The sequence below is a fragment of the Belonocnema kinseyi genome, chromosome 4 (assembly GCF_010883055.1).
Source record: "Belonocnema kinseyi isolate 2016_QV_RU_SX_M_011 chromosome 4, B_treatae_v1, whole genome shotgun sequence".
NCBI lineage: Eukaryota > Metazoa > Arthropoda > Insecta > Hymenoptera > Cynipidae > Belonocnema > Belonocnema kinseyi.
Window position 1 is genome coordinate 117036546 of NC_046660.1, and position 12868 is coordinate 117049413.

The 12868-nt window shown below is 33.6% G+C and overlaps 1 protein-coding gene and 1 long non-coding RNA gene across 4 annotated transcripts in view; both read left to right on the forward strand.

Moving 5' to 3' along the window:
• Positions 1–2944, forward strand: part of LOC117170726 — a 271841-nt gene extending 268897 nt beyond the window's left edge. For all 3 annotated transcript variants that reach the window (XM_033357748.1, XM_033357749.1, XM_033357750.1), the window contains exon 5: positions 1689–2944. In XM_033357748.1, coding sequence (XP_033213639.1) covers positions 1689–1985 — 297 coding nt within the window. In that variant the 3' untranslated portion in view covers positions 1986–2944. The remainder of the gene's footprint in view (positions 1–1688) is intronic.
• Positions 2945–4454: 1510 nt separating this feature from the next.
• On the forward strand, positions 4455–10455 carry LOC117171470. Its single transcript, XR_004466883.1, has 2 exons — positions 4455–6409; positions 6610–10455. It is a non-coding gene; the product is annotated as an uncharacterized LOC117171470 (long non-coding RNA).
• Positions 10456–12868: the final 2413 nt, after the last annotated feature.

Consider the following 12868-nt stretch of genomic DNA (forward strand, 5'->3'; position numbering starts at 1 on the left):
GCAACGTGCCCAGAGGTAGACCGCGGAAAGAATGGTTAGAATGTGTGAATGAGACCCTACTTAGAAGAGACATAAGAAGTCACAGAAACACGAGGGCCTGCAGAAAAAAATGCATGGACATAAAAGAAGCTAGAGAAGTATGCCAGGACAGGAAAGTATGGCGGAAAGTAGTTAATAAAAAGAGTGTCAGTAGAGTGAACGACGCCTGAAACAAAGACCTTGGCTATTAATGGACCCAAGTGGGGAACCTTACATAACGGCTTCGTGAGGTTCTTCGCTTGGGGTGATTGCTAGAGAGATTGATCAGCAACCTGGGTCGGAGCAGTGTTGCGGAACGAACATGTTATATACATAAATAGCATGAGAATTCTGGATCAATCTGAAAAATCTCTATCCCATCCACACACTACTCCTTTCCCCTGCCGAGTGAGTCACGCCTACCCTGAAAGGGAAATGGCTTAACGCTATAATAATAATAAAAATAATAATAAAAGTTGATTTTGCTGTTCTTTCGAGTTTTTTAAAAAGGAACCGAATGGGGACACAATGGCGTCTTTACGGGTACTTTGTAGAAGCTCCATTCGGTTCCTTCGTTCCGCCAGGGTTATCTGGTTATTAAATGTTAATATTATATTATTAAATTAAATAATGTAAAATATTTGAGTTTAAATATTACACCTTAATATCGAGATCGTTATCCCGTACGGACAAAAATGGATGTTTACCCGTAACATCTACATGTTCAGGGTTATCATATTTTGTATTTGACTATAGAACAGCAATTTAGATATTCAACGTTATTATCTGTAGATATTAAAAACTTACATGTTACTCTGTAACATCCAAAATGTTCAATTAAATATCCGAAATATTAAGCGGAAATTTATGATTATATAAAATAACGACTGTGATATAGGTTACACGTCTTATATTTTTTTTAACTTTTTATCGTTACAAAAAAAACTATTGTGATTATTCCGTGACCTTCCATAGGAAATTTTATCGTAGAATCCGAATTTCAACAATTGATTATAAAAATATCCGGATATGAGCTTTAATATCCGGATGTTATATATTAATGTCAAGATATTACACCGTAACATCTAGATCATTGTCCTATAGTTCAAAATTCAGATATTGAGTGTTAATATCCATTTTTCTCCGCGAAGGATTATAAATCGATAAAACTGTGCATACTCTCAAAAATTACTCATCGCTTATTTCCATAAATTAAAAATTTCACTTTTTGATGATTACTATTTGGTAGACGTCAAGTTTTCAAGTCGCAGAAAGGTGCCCATAGGGAGTGGCAAAAGTTTAAACTCACATAGATATTCATTTAAAAATTATCCTGAAAAGTTTGAGGCTGTAAATAAGGTTTAATCCTTCGTGTAGTTAAATCTGAAACCAAGAAATGTTTTTGATTAAATAGTTAAGAGCAGTGGAATTTGAGTACCTGTTTACTTTGGTGGTATTGCATATAATTCTTAGTTCGTAATTTTCTTAACATGATTCGTCGCAAGGAACCTGTAAACTCATTTATTTCATCGCTCATCACTGATCCCGAACATTTCAAGTTCCTTACTAATTACCAGATGTGGCATTTTAGATTACTATTTGTTGTAATATATCTGAATTCCACTGTTGGTCATCATCGTTAAACGACTGTATTTCTTTTTTTTTTCCAGGCAAGCATGCAGGAATACAGACTTAGGTTGTTATTGTTGGACCGTCTGCAACCCACGTCCTCGCCACCGCCGACGTATAGGTCAAATGCTGGGAGTATCGCCTGCACTACCGCCAGGGAAAGCAGACCGCCAAGTTACTCTGGTCGCGCGAACGTGACACCAACGGCTACAATGGTGCCTTCGAAAAAGGACGCGAATCTCGTCAGGATTGTGCAAAAAACTGAATCCGAGCCCGTTATTCTTAGCGGAGACCAAACACCTCCCGTTGCAGCTGTCGAAGTTTTAGCTCACCTTTAGCCGGCTTTGCTCTAATTCTAATAATAATCTAAAATGGATTCCGTAAATACTTTTCATGTAAATACGACGCGTTCATGAAGAATAAAACTTACACACCAAAACCCTACAAGAAAAAGTATTAACTTGTGTTTTTCAAAGATTCAGACTGTGATTTCCTTACAATTTGGTATTGTTTTTATCTTCACGAACAAGCTGTTCGTACAAATAGGTTGCAAATTATGAAAACGCTTGGATCTTTATATAATGAAATTTATGGCCGGTTCTAGTTTAGGAGATATTCGTGGGTATCTATTGAATCTTTTGAAAGAGGGTATATTTCATGTTCGATGAAAAAGGATAAGACGTCTATTTATGAACTCGCCAAATTTAAATGCGTCTTTTTCAAAAAGCGGGTTTTAAATGTTTCACTTTGAATATGCTCCGGTGTTTCGTTCTTCGACCCAAAGGCTTGTATTGAGCTTAAAATGCCGGGAAGTAATACGGCTATATGATCCATAGTGTACAGAAGAACACCTTATTCAATTTTGGTAAATAATATTTTGTAAATCGTTGATAATTTGGGGTGGGTCCGTGTGCTTGCAATTAACATACAATATCCTGTTTACCGTGCCAGGTGTGCAAGCAGTGCATTGGAACAATCGGGAAAGTGGAATAAACTACAATACGTAATTTAAATAGTTAGTGGGTCAATGAACCCTTTTAATGATACGTTAAAAATTGTATTCATAAAATATATATTATATATGTTATATGAGAAAAATCGATTATGCTAGGACAAGCATTATTTAGTATTGCTCTTTTGAAATCTGAATAAAATTATAATTATATGTAAATATGTACAATGGAAATATTGAAGCCTACGATTACTAAATTACAATTAGAAACAGAAAATAAGAAAAGGAAATATGTTGATCGTTCATGACAGATTTAATAATTGTCTAATAAAGAATTGATGCTAATTACCGCGGACTTGGTTTCTGTTATAAGACACAGCAGCTGCTTGAAAGTGTCTCTAAAAACTCAAGAACTGTGAGAGAGAGGGAGAGAAATGACAAAGTTAACTCTCCTCTATTTTTGACTGTAAAATGTAAATATAGTTATAATAAGGTATAATAGTCAGTAGCACGAAGAATCTATGTGGCAACTGAAATCTCTCAGTCTTTATTCTCTTTAGAAACACGCAGAATACTGTATGGTTGTATGGTCCATAATTAGGGTTGTCACAACCACAACAAGTAGTAAAATATTGTCTAACTATAATTGTAGTTTCCACAACTACATAGATGTTTGTGTAAGAGACTGGTTGTAAGAACTACACTGTGTATCTGCACAAGTATGTACTGTTTCTTACCACCGCAATATATGTTGCCATAACCCTGCCTTATGGTTGCCATTACCACACTATGTTGTTTCCGCAGATACACACTGTAGTTGTTAAAATCCCACTGTATGGTTGTCGCAACCACAGTATGTGGTTGCCGTGGGCATACTTTGTGGTTATTACTACCACAAAAAAAAATTTCTCTCTACTAACGGGTCGTTGCTACAACTGCCAGTAAAAGATATTTTGACTAGGGTGTGGATGAAGAAAAAATTCTCAGCATCAATGGCACAAAAGTTTCTATTTGAATTTGCATGTTACTTACTGTAAAAAGTTGAAAAATTTCGCTTAAAATACATAAATTCAAATATGATAAAAGCATTTTGGTTCGCCTCAAACAAAATTAAAACACTAAAATTAAAAACATCATATACTTGTGGTGTACAAAATATTTCGGAGTTTACATTTCGAAAATTAACGGCTAAAACCTTACTTATGTACCTTTTAAACTAGCCAGAAGGATTTAAAGTTCTTTAGATTTTGCGCACATTTTTCCTTGATTCTCCATTCTCCATGCACTTTGAATATTCTAATATCACAGTAAACCCCAGGAATAAATTTTATCTTTCAAAAAGATAAAAACGTTGCATCGCATTTATCTAACGAAAGATAAAATTCATCTGAAAACAGATAAAATTTATCTGAAAAAAAGTTAGTTTATCTGACGTAAATATTTTTTGACATAGGTTATAAGTTAGATGGCTGCGTCTATTTTCACAAAAAAAATGTCCTTCATAAATTTCAAAATCCTCGTGGTATTCAATTTTAAATATTCTCGCTTTATTTCACTAATTTTCAACCCAAAAATCACTCACCTATACGTACTGAATACACAGTCTGCACTTTGGTTAGTTTATACCAAATTGTGTTTGTTTACAATTTTTGAAGTCTACATCAGGGTCGATAGAAAACTGAAGATTTGTTTAATAAAAGTAATGGACTAAAGTTGGCTGAATGTTCTTACTCAGACAACTTCAGTCCCTTACTTTTGTCTGACATATAACCTATGTCAAAAAAATATTTACATCAGATGAACTTAATCCTTTTTCAGATAAATTTTATCTTTTTTTCAGATAAATTTGATCTATTTTCAGATAAATTTTATCTTTCGTTAGATAAATGTGATGCAATGTTTTTATCTTTTTTAAAGATAAAATTTATTCCTGGGGTTTACTGTGATATCAACACTTTAGCACTTTCATTCACTTTTCATCTACATTCGATTCACACAAGAAATATTCTGATGGCGTCGAAGGCCTGATGGGAGCCGGTACTTGATGTATTTTGGCGCACGTGAATCTGCGCAACTATGCGCAACCAATCAGAAATGTTTGAGATACACACAGTGGTTGTGGGATATCCACGTATTGGGTTGCGGCAACGACAAGCATTTAGCTGCAACATTGTGTTTGTGATAACCATATCATAAGTTAACCCAATTAGACGCAAAAGAAGCGGCTTGAATTACATGTGGATGGGCTAAAAATAGCTTGGTTGTGGGAGCTACAAGACTGGAACTACAAGCGTGTCGTTTTGGCAACTAGGTCATTTTGATCTAACAACTTAAATAAAAGACGTCTCAACAAAACTAGTGGCCATTGCAACCATATTGAATGCAACTTGATAATTTTAGTTACTGTACCCATAGCAGTTTCCTCCGTGAAGGGCTTCGCTGCTCTGACCTTCTTTCAAATGTACCGTACACTGAAAATTTTTTGAGCAAGCAGCAGTCTTCGTAGTGGTAACGCAGCGCCACCACGACGTTTGGTGGAGCGGCCAGATCACATTTAAGTAAGCTATAGTACCAAACGTGCGAGCAGATCCTTTCCCGTGTGTTGAGAACGCAGCAGTCCCACAAAAGAGAATGAAATGGCCCCACGAGTATAAACTATATGTATAACTCCGCACGAAACTCGGCGTGAGGTTTCCTTGCTCCCGCCTAAAGGGAGCGTTACTGTACCAATACTGTTGGGACTACAGCTGTTCCAATGTGGGATCACAGCGTTCCCAATATGAGAAAGGATATGTACCAAGTTGCAGGCGAGCAGCGCGTGACGCATTTGGTGTTCCAGCTCCACCGCGTAGGCGAGTAGCTCGCCCAAAAAATTTTCAGTGTAGGAAGTGATAGAATTAATGGTTCCACGATTACCTGTTTCCTGTCAATCTAGGCAAGTCTATGCTCTCTTTTTCCAACCAAAGGGTCGATGCTTTCGGATTCTCGTTCTTTATCTATGTATGTACGTATCATGCGTCTAAATTTCTCGGTGTTTGTTCGAGTAGAGCAATATTAAATGGCGTGTCAATTTTGAAGCATTAAGAACCATTTGAAGAAATATTCAGATATTTGCTATACAGTCGGCGTAGCTTTCTAACAATTTCCTTATTGTTTTTAAAAGAATACCTTGTGCAATAACAATATTTAATGTAAGTGCAAATGCATATACGAAACTAAAGTGCTTGATTTAATTTTACAATAAAATCCTCATTAAAATGAATGCACTTGGATTTTAAATTTAGTCTTAAATATATAATCAACAAAAATCTACAAAAACTAAAAAAAAACCAGTATATTCTGATTTGAGATAAATGCGTAGTAAAAAGAATCAGTGCTTATGAAATATATAAAAATGGTTGGCAAGGTCAGTTTGTATCGAGGGGTGGACCACTATTGAATTTAAGTGTGCAAATGTTCTTGTACTTTTTTGAATTTTATAAAATTCTCTTGAATTCTTTGGAATTTAAAATATTATGAATTCTTATGTAGTCTTTCGAGCAAATGAAATAATTCAAATGAAACTGATATATTTGGCAATGTTATGATATTTAAGTAAGAATAAATTCATAGGCCAATAATAATGATAAAGTTTTTGGTATCACACTATCAGAACGAAAGTGACTAAAAAATACCTGCATAAATTTGTGTACCGACTTATGATTGTAAATGATCTCTATAACTTTTCACTGAAAATTCATGGTAGAAATGACGCAGATATCCATAGTAGGAAAATAAGAGTTTGACAAGTGAGCCTCGGAGTCCTAGCTAGTCGAAACGCATATTGAAAAGGGTGAAGAGAATTAAAAAGGGACCTCTGATAGATATATTTTTGTCTTATTGAAGAAAATAGACCACGTGAGAAGTTTTTTTTTTAATGCTAGCATTTCTCGAATTTTGTACCTCGAATTTAACTTCTGACGGACGCGAATTTCGAAAAGTTAATAAAGTATGCAACACAAAATTTTCAGGACGAAAACACGCGCGCATAATCGAGTTTAAAATCTGCTGAATTAACTCAAGTTGTATAACCCTTCGAGTTCTTTTGAATTCCCTTAAATTCCCTTGAATTCCGTTTGAAGCTTTATAAATTTATCTTGAATTCAGTTGCACATCAAAATTGCTAGTGGTTAACGGCTTGGTTGAAATAAAGTGAATAAATCAGCAGAGAAAAACGTTTAAATGTCCAATGCTCATATAACGCATTCCATTTTGAAAGAGATTTTGTATTACTTTACAGTATTAATACACAATATTTTCTTCTTTAATGCAAAAATAGGTATTTATAAGCAAGGCTAACTTTAATTTCAATACGAGGTACCCAGACCTGTCGAGAGACTGAATTATCAAGCTGAATTCTACATTTTTAAAATTACATATAGGGGACCGTCATTCCTACCCCGTGGGCCCGGGTCTTCCTCTCGACGGGTCTGGAGGTAACACATCCTCTCGGATTTTGTAGGAATCGGCATGCATACTTAAAAAAACAAAGTTGATGTTCGGCTGATACGGTATTACAAGCCACAATGGTTGACTTTCCCTGCTTTATTAGCGGTCTATGCGTCTATTTTCTGACTTTTTTTCTTTTTCTAAGTACTAGGTAATGCATCGATCGAGGACATTTGCCAGGGTAATACTCGGGAGAACGATCGGCTCGAATATTTCGATCGTTGGCTGACTGCGAGTAGAATTAGGCAACACAATTATTCTGCATTCGTCTTTACAAATTATAAATGGCGAAAAGAAATTGTGAAAAGTATGAGATTATTGTCGCACTCACATGAGCTGAAAGAAAAAAGCGTGTCAAAATAAAGCTAGAAGTAGCGTCGCGTCGATGTGGTCTGTCTTCCAACACTTTCATACTGTTCCGAATCTAAGGTGACTTTCTTGCAAGACTAAATACTTTCTTATTATATCAATAGCAGCAACGTGTGACTCGACCGTATTCTCCTGGAATGTAGAACAGAGTCTGCGGAAAACAATACTGATTCTAGGAGTTGAAACACAAAGTATTTCGCACGCGTTTCTACATTTAAATAAACAACAGAGTGCCATATCAACTTGGAACGAGTTTTCACACTAATGCCGTGGATTTTGGGGATAAAATTATTTATTATTTCGTGGATTGTGTAGTTCAAATATTAGAGTTTTGATATCCTTTTTAGTAATATTCAATATTAAAGAGGAATAGTGAAAAAACGTTTGGCTCCTACAGAAGCAACCAGATATTTTTGTTTTCCGAAAAAACTTGATTCATTTCAAACAGACTTTCAACAAAGATTCTTTTCTTCTTGAACTAACCAAAACTTTTTGAGCCAAAAAAAAAACAGTTTTCTTGAAATAACCAAAAATTGATCATACAACGAATATATTTTCTTGATCTTATTATAGCCATCAAATTTTTTGTCCCAAAGAAATATTTTTTTTAAGTCAAGAGAGCAGGTCTCACAGACACCCAGTTTCCATTTTGATAAAAAGACGAGTTGAAATTTGGATGAGCAATATTCAGACAAGCCAGGCGAGCGAAAAGTGCAATAAACCACTTTTTTGAAAGTGCGATGTGGCTTTTATGTTAGGCGCTTATTCGGATTAAAATAAATGTATTCGAATAGGGTCGTTGCATAACAAAATTTCATTTGCTTTGAAATTTTATCTTAAAATATAAAAATATATAACCATTTAGACAATAAAGAAAGGTATTTTGTTAAAGCTTCTGTTTTTTTTATGTCATTCGATGCGTTCAAGCACTTTGATTTTTTTGACAGAGCCGTGGATGAGATTATGCGCTGTGCATAAGCATAAGCCATAGGGAATAGTATCATACACATTGTTGGCAGCACATAGACTCATATTGAATGGAGGCGTCGAAATTTTGTTACTGCTGAGTAGAAGCGCTCGCTAAGAAATCTGTCAACTATTTCGATTATTTAAATTTGAGAATGTGAAGTTGGTTGATAACCATACTACAATCAACCTTATCTTTTCTTCTCTGATTGGTAGAAACGATTTAAGAACTCAAGGTTATTGTAATATTTAAAATATCACTAATTTATTAGTCGATTTCATCCGAAATTAAGTATTTAAACCACGTTCGCTAAGGTAAAGAGCATGTAATTTATTATTGGAAAATGCCATTTTGTAAATCATACAACGACCCCACTGTAAAATTTCTAGTTCAAAAACCTTTATTATATAACAGACATACATATTTTACTTCAGGTTATTGAAAGGTATCTATTTTTTGTTTAAATATTGCTTTAAGGATGTTTTGCAATTTTTAGAAATGTTGATATTTCACGCTAGAATTGAATTTCAAATGTGTCAAAGTTAAAAACAATTTGAATTATAATGAAGTTTTAATAAAACAATCTTCTGTAAAGACACTGTGAGACGCAAGTTTTTTGAAAAGTCCGTAACAAAAATTTAAAAGTTACATCTAATTCTCACATCATCATAAAAAGTCCCCAAAATGTCGTAAAATTATGATATGTCATTCAAAAGCTTTTCCATTGCAAGAAAGCTCCCAGTACGTTAATTTTAAAATTTTGAAGATGTATGAGAGAATCATCTTTCAGGGCAAAAAAATGTTCTGAAAACTTTGCATTTATCATCTAAAAAATGTAGACCTTTAAGATAAGTGACATTCTGAGCGCTTGACACTCAGAAACGTCGAAGTAAGAGCCACAAGAGAACAATAAAAACGTAGAACAAGTAGATAGGACAATTGCCAAATGCTCGATAGTATTTGTGTAGATAGGACCGCGTGTGCAAATGAATTGATGGTCTTACAACATACATGTGAGATTTCTTAAGATTGATAAATGAAATTTTTCTCACAACTTCGAGGGCACATTTTGGGTAAAGGCACCAATTACCAAGTATATTACTATCACTACTGTTCAAATCAGTGGTCAAGGATAAAACGCTTTCTGTTTTCACTAGCTTAGCATGTACAGTTAATTTTTATGATTCCGCAGCTTAATTGAGCCTAATTTAATAACTTTTACCAAACAGATAACATATTAAAGTTTTAGTCTAGAAGAAATCAACTGTTTCTTTAACAAATCGTTCTTCCTAGGTGCCTTTATCCTTCTACTTTAAACTATCTTCCCGATATATTCTGATTGTATAGAAAATTCGTTGTTTGTAAATAATATTCTATAAAATACAATCCATCGTTAAAAGTAGAGTCTATGCTTCTCTATAATTAACTGATGCTCCAAATTTAGCATAAAATATTGTATTTAAATTCAATTTTCTTGCTTGAGTTTAATCATTTTTTATTTTCAAGTAAACGAAATAAATTTCATATCAGGGACAAAAAAAATTTCATTCTAAAAGATAAGGTAACATGTAAGACCAAAAATTAGAGGTTTAGAAATTTAGTTTCAGATTTTCAGTTCATCGTTGTTGCTTCTGTTATTTTAATATCATTATAACAAGTTTAGTTCGCTTCTAGATCATTATTTCCCGAAAGCGTTGTCCTCAGAATATCGGAACAGGTTTCACACGAAGTGCATACACATAATGTGGATGTACCTCGTAAGAATTAAGTGCATGATCTTAAAGTATTTTTGTAAATATTTGTAATGGACTTCAAAAGTCCCGAAATATTACGTCTACCAATTGTGTTGCGAACGCAAGTAGGACTAATTTTGGGAAAAGTGCATGATACACAATACCAAACGCGTAATGATTCGTGATATGAGAAATGTTTATAATTAAATAAGTCATTTATTGAGTAAATAGTTCCTTAATATTGTAGCAGAATTTGTATATTGACGAAAACAAATAAATAAAATATATTTATCTGACTATAATTTCAAGAATTTTTCTTATTCCTGGTATAGCTTAATGTTGCTGTGGAAATGATATTTATTATTATTGTTTCAAATTATCTGTTTCACAGGTGCTTTTATAAAGGTTCCGTCATTAAGGGCCCTGGAAATCGTCTGTAAATCGGACTTTAATGATTCAGATCAAGCGGTGAAGCGATTTTGTCTGATTTTCTGTATAAATAATTCAAAGAGTATAAAGACTCTCGGTAAATCTAGATTTTTTTCAAAGAAAGTTATATTTTCCATGTAGCAATCGAAAGAAAAAAATGCGCATTGTTAGCATCATTGTAGGAAAGTGTTCTATTATTTTTGAAATAACGAGAAGATAAAGCAGTTTTCGCGCTCAAATTTTTCTTTCGTCCCTTGCCGGTCACGCTAAAGTTTCTTTTGGGCGACCCTAGCGAGGAAAGGAAAAACTACGATCCGGTATGACTCAAGTCGTATTTATTTCAACAAATACACGTGCTCTAAGTTTTTCCATGAGGAAAAGAAGATGCAAAATTAAATTCAAGATTTAAATATATGTTTGAAAAATTAAAATTTGAAACACTTTCTACAAGCTCTCAGGGCCAATAAATCGCAGTGCTAGACTTTTATAACCGGTTTTTGCAGACAGTCCCTGAGTTATGCAAATATGCAAAGTTTGTGTACAATGCATATTTATAATGATATAGACCGAATCCATTTCAAACCAGGTAGGGCCCTACACTTGAAATCGCAGAACCTATCGAGGGCGAAATATGTTGTTTTTTTAGAGGTAATCAGGCGGTATGTATTTTTCCGATTTGCAAACAGAATTTTTTCCAAAAAATTATGCGTATAGGAAATTTGTGCTTTGTTTTAAAAAAAATCCGAATTTCTGTCTTTAAAGCTTTATAACTACAGTTTTATGTTACTCAAGATGAGCATTTCAAGATATACTCCACCCCCAACAAAGACATTATTACATAGATTGTGATGATCACGTATCCCGCGCTCATCTAGTTATGGGATCATGTAGAACTCAACCCTTTTTGCATGGTAAAGAAGAACACCGCCTCACCATAAAGGCCTAATCGCTAAATTTAAAATTATATTTCGCAATTTTTATTATTGTTCTCAAACTCTCTTATCTTTCTATTGGCAAAAACGAGACAGGCGTGAGACAAGCCGAGGAAAGAACCAGAAAGCATGTTTCTTTTCTCGGGTAAATGAATGCACTTAGATTAAGTTAGCACATAAGACCTTACTTAATATTTCCTATAGATGAGACAGATTTTCTGAGAAACATTTTTAATTTATATTGTATTTTGTCTAAAGTGTTCACAAGTATAAAATTTAACCTTCTTAAGAATCTGTCTCTGGAAAATGTACTTCTCTTAATAAAAGGTTGTTGCTTTAAAGAAACTGACACTCAGTCAGTCATAAAAAAGTTATTTAATTAGTTTTTCTAAGGAAAGAAGGCACCAAGACGCTAAAATAAATATTTCGTCAACGAAAACTGAAATCATTTCCCATCGTTTTTTAAAAGAAACATTAATAAAATAAGAAACTTCTAGGATCTCTGGTGAGTTCCGAGATAGTTTCACTTAAAAGTCTCATAGTACACTCAAGCCCTTAGTAATTTAACAACTAATAAAATATATAAAAGAAACCAATTTTCATTCCCTTCATTCCTTGGTCAGACAGTTATGGCCAACTAAATCGTTGCAGTAACCCTAAGTGTCAAGAGTCAAGGCGATTCAAAAATCTCAAGTAGGTGCGGATAGACATGAGTCGAGGGTAGATAAGAGCAATGGAACTCTGAGATGCATGGGAAAAGTTAAGAAGGAGGTCTAAACACCAATAAAATAGAATCAGGGATTCTGACATGATTTACAAAATTGCTATAAAATTAAAATACTTTTGCAATTCTAATCCTTATTTTATTTGTGAAATTAGTGACAATATCAGAGGTTCGCCACATAAATAATTTTAATGCTCATTTTGCAATTAAGTCAATGTTTATTTTTTGAATTGGTATTGCTTAAATCCGGTCTATTAAGTTTAAATAATATAAATGTTTATTTAAAATGGATAAAGTAACATGTGTTACATTCTCAATTCCTTGCGGCAACTTTTTATTAAATAATTTTATACAATTTAATCAATATCGATCTTAGATTAGAAGTAAACTGCACCAATCGATTCTATGTACAAAATAACTCCATAAACTTGTCCTAAATTTGCGCTATTATTCGAAACTTTTTATTTTCTCTACAAATGTATAACTTTTAAGGTTGGTATATTTTGAATCAAAATTCTGCTATTATTTTGTAAGGATAAAAATCAAATAATTTCCGAATTTATTAAATTGATCTCTTAAATGTGGAACGATTGCAAACTTAAAATAAATCGAATTTATAACCGATAA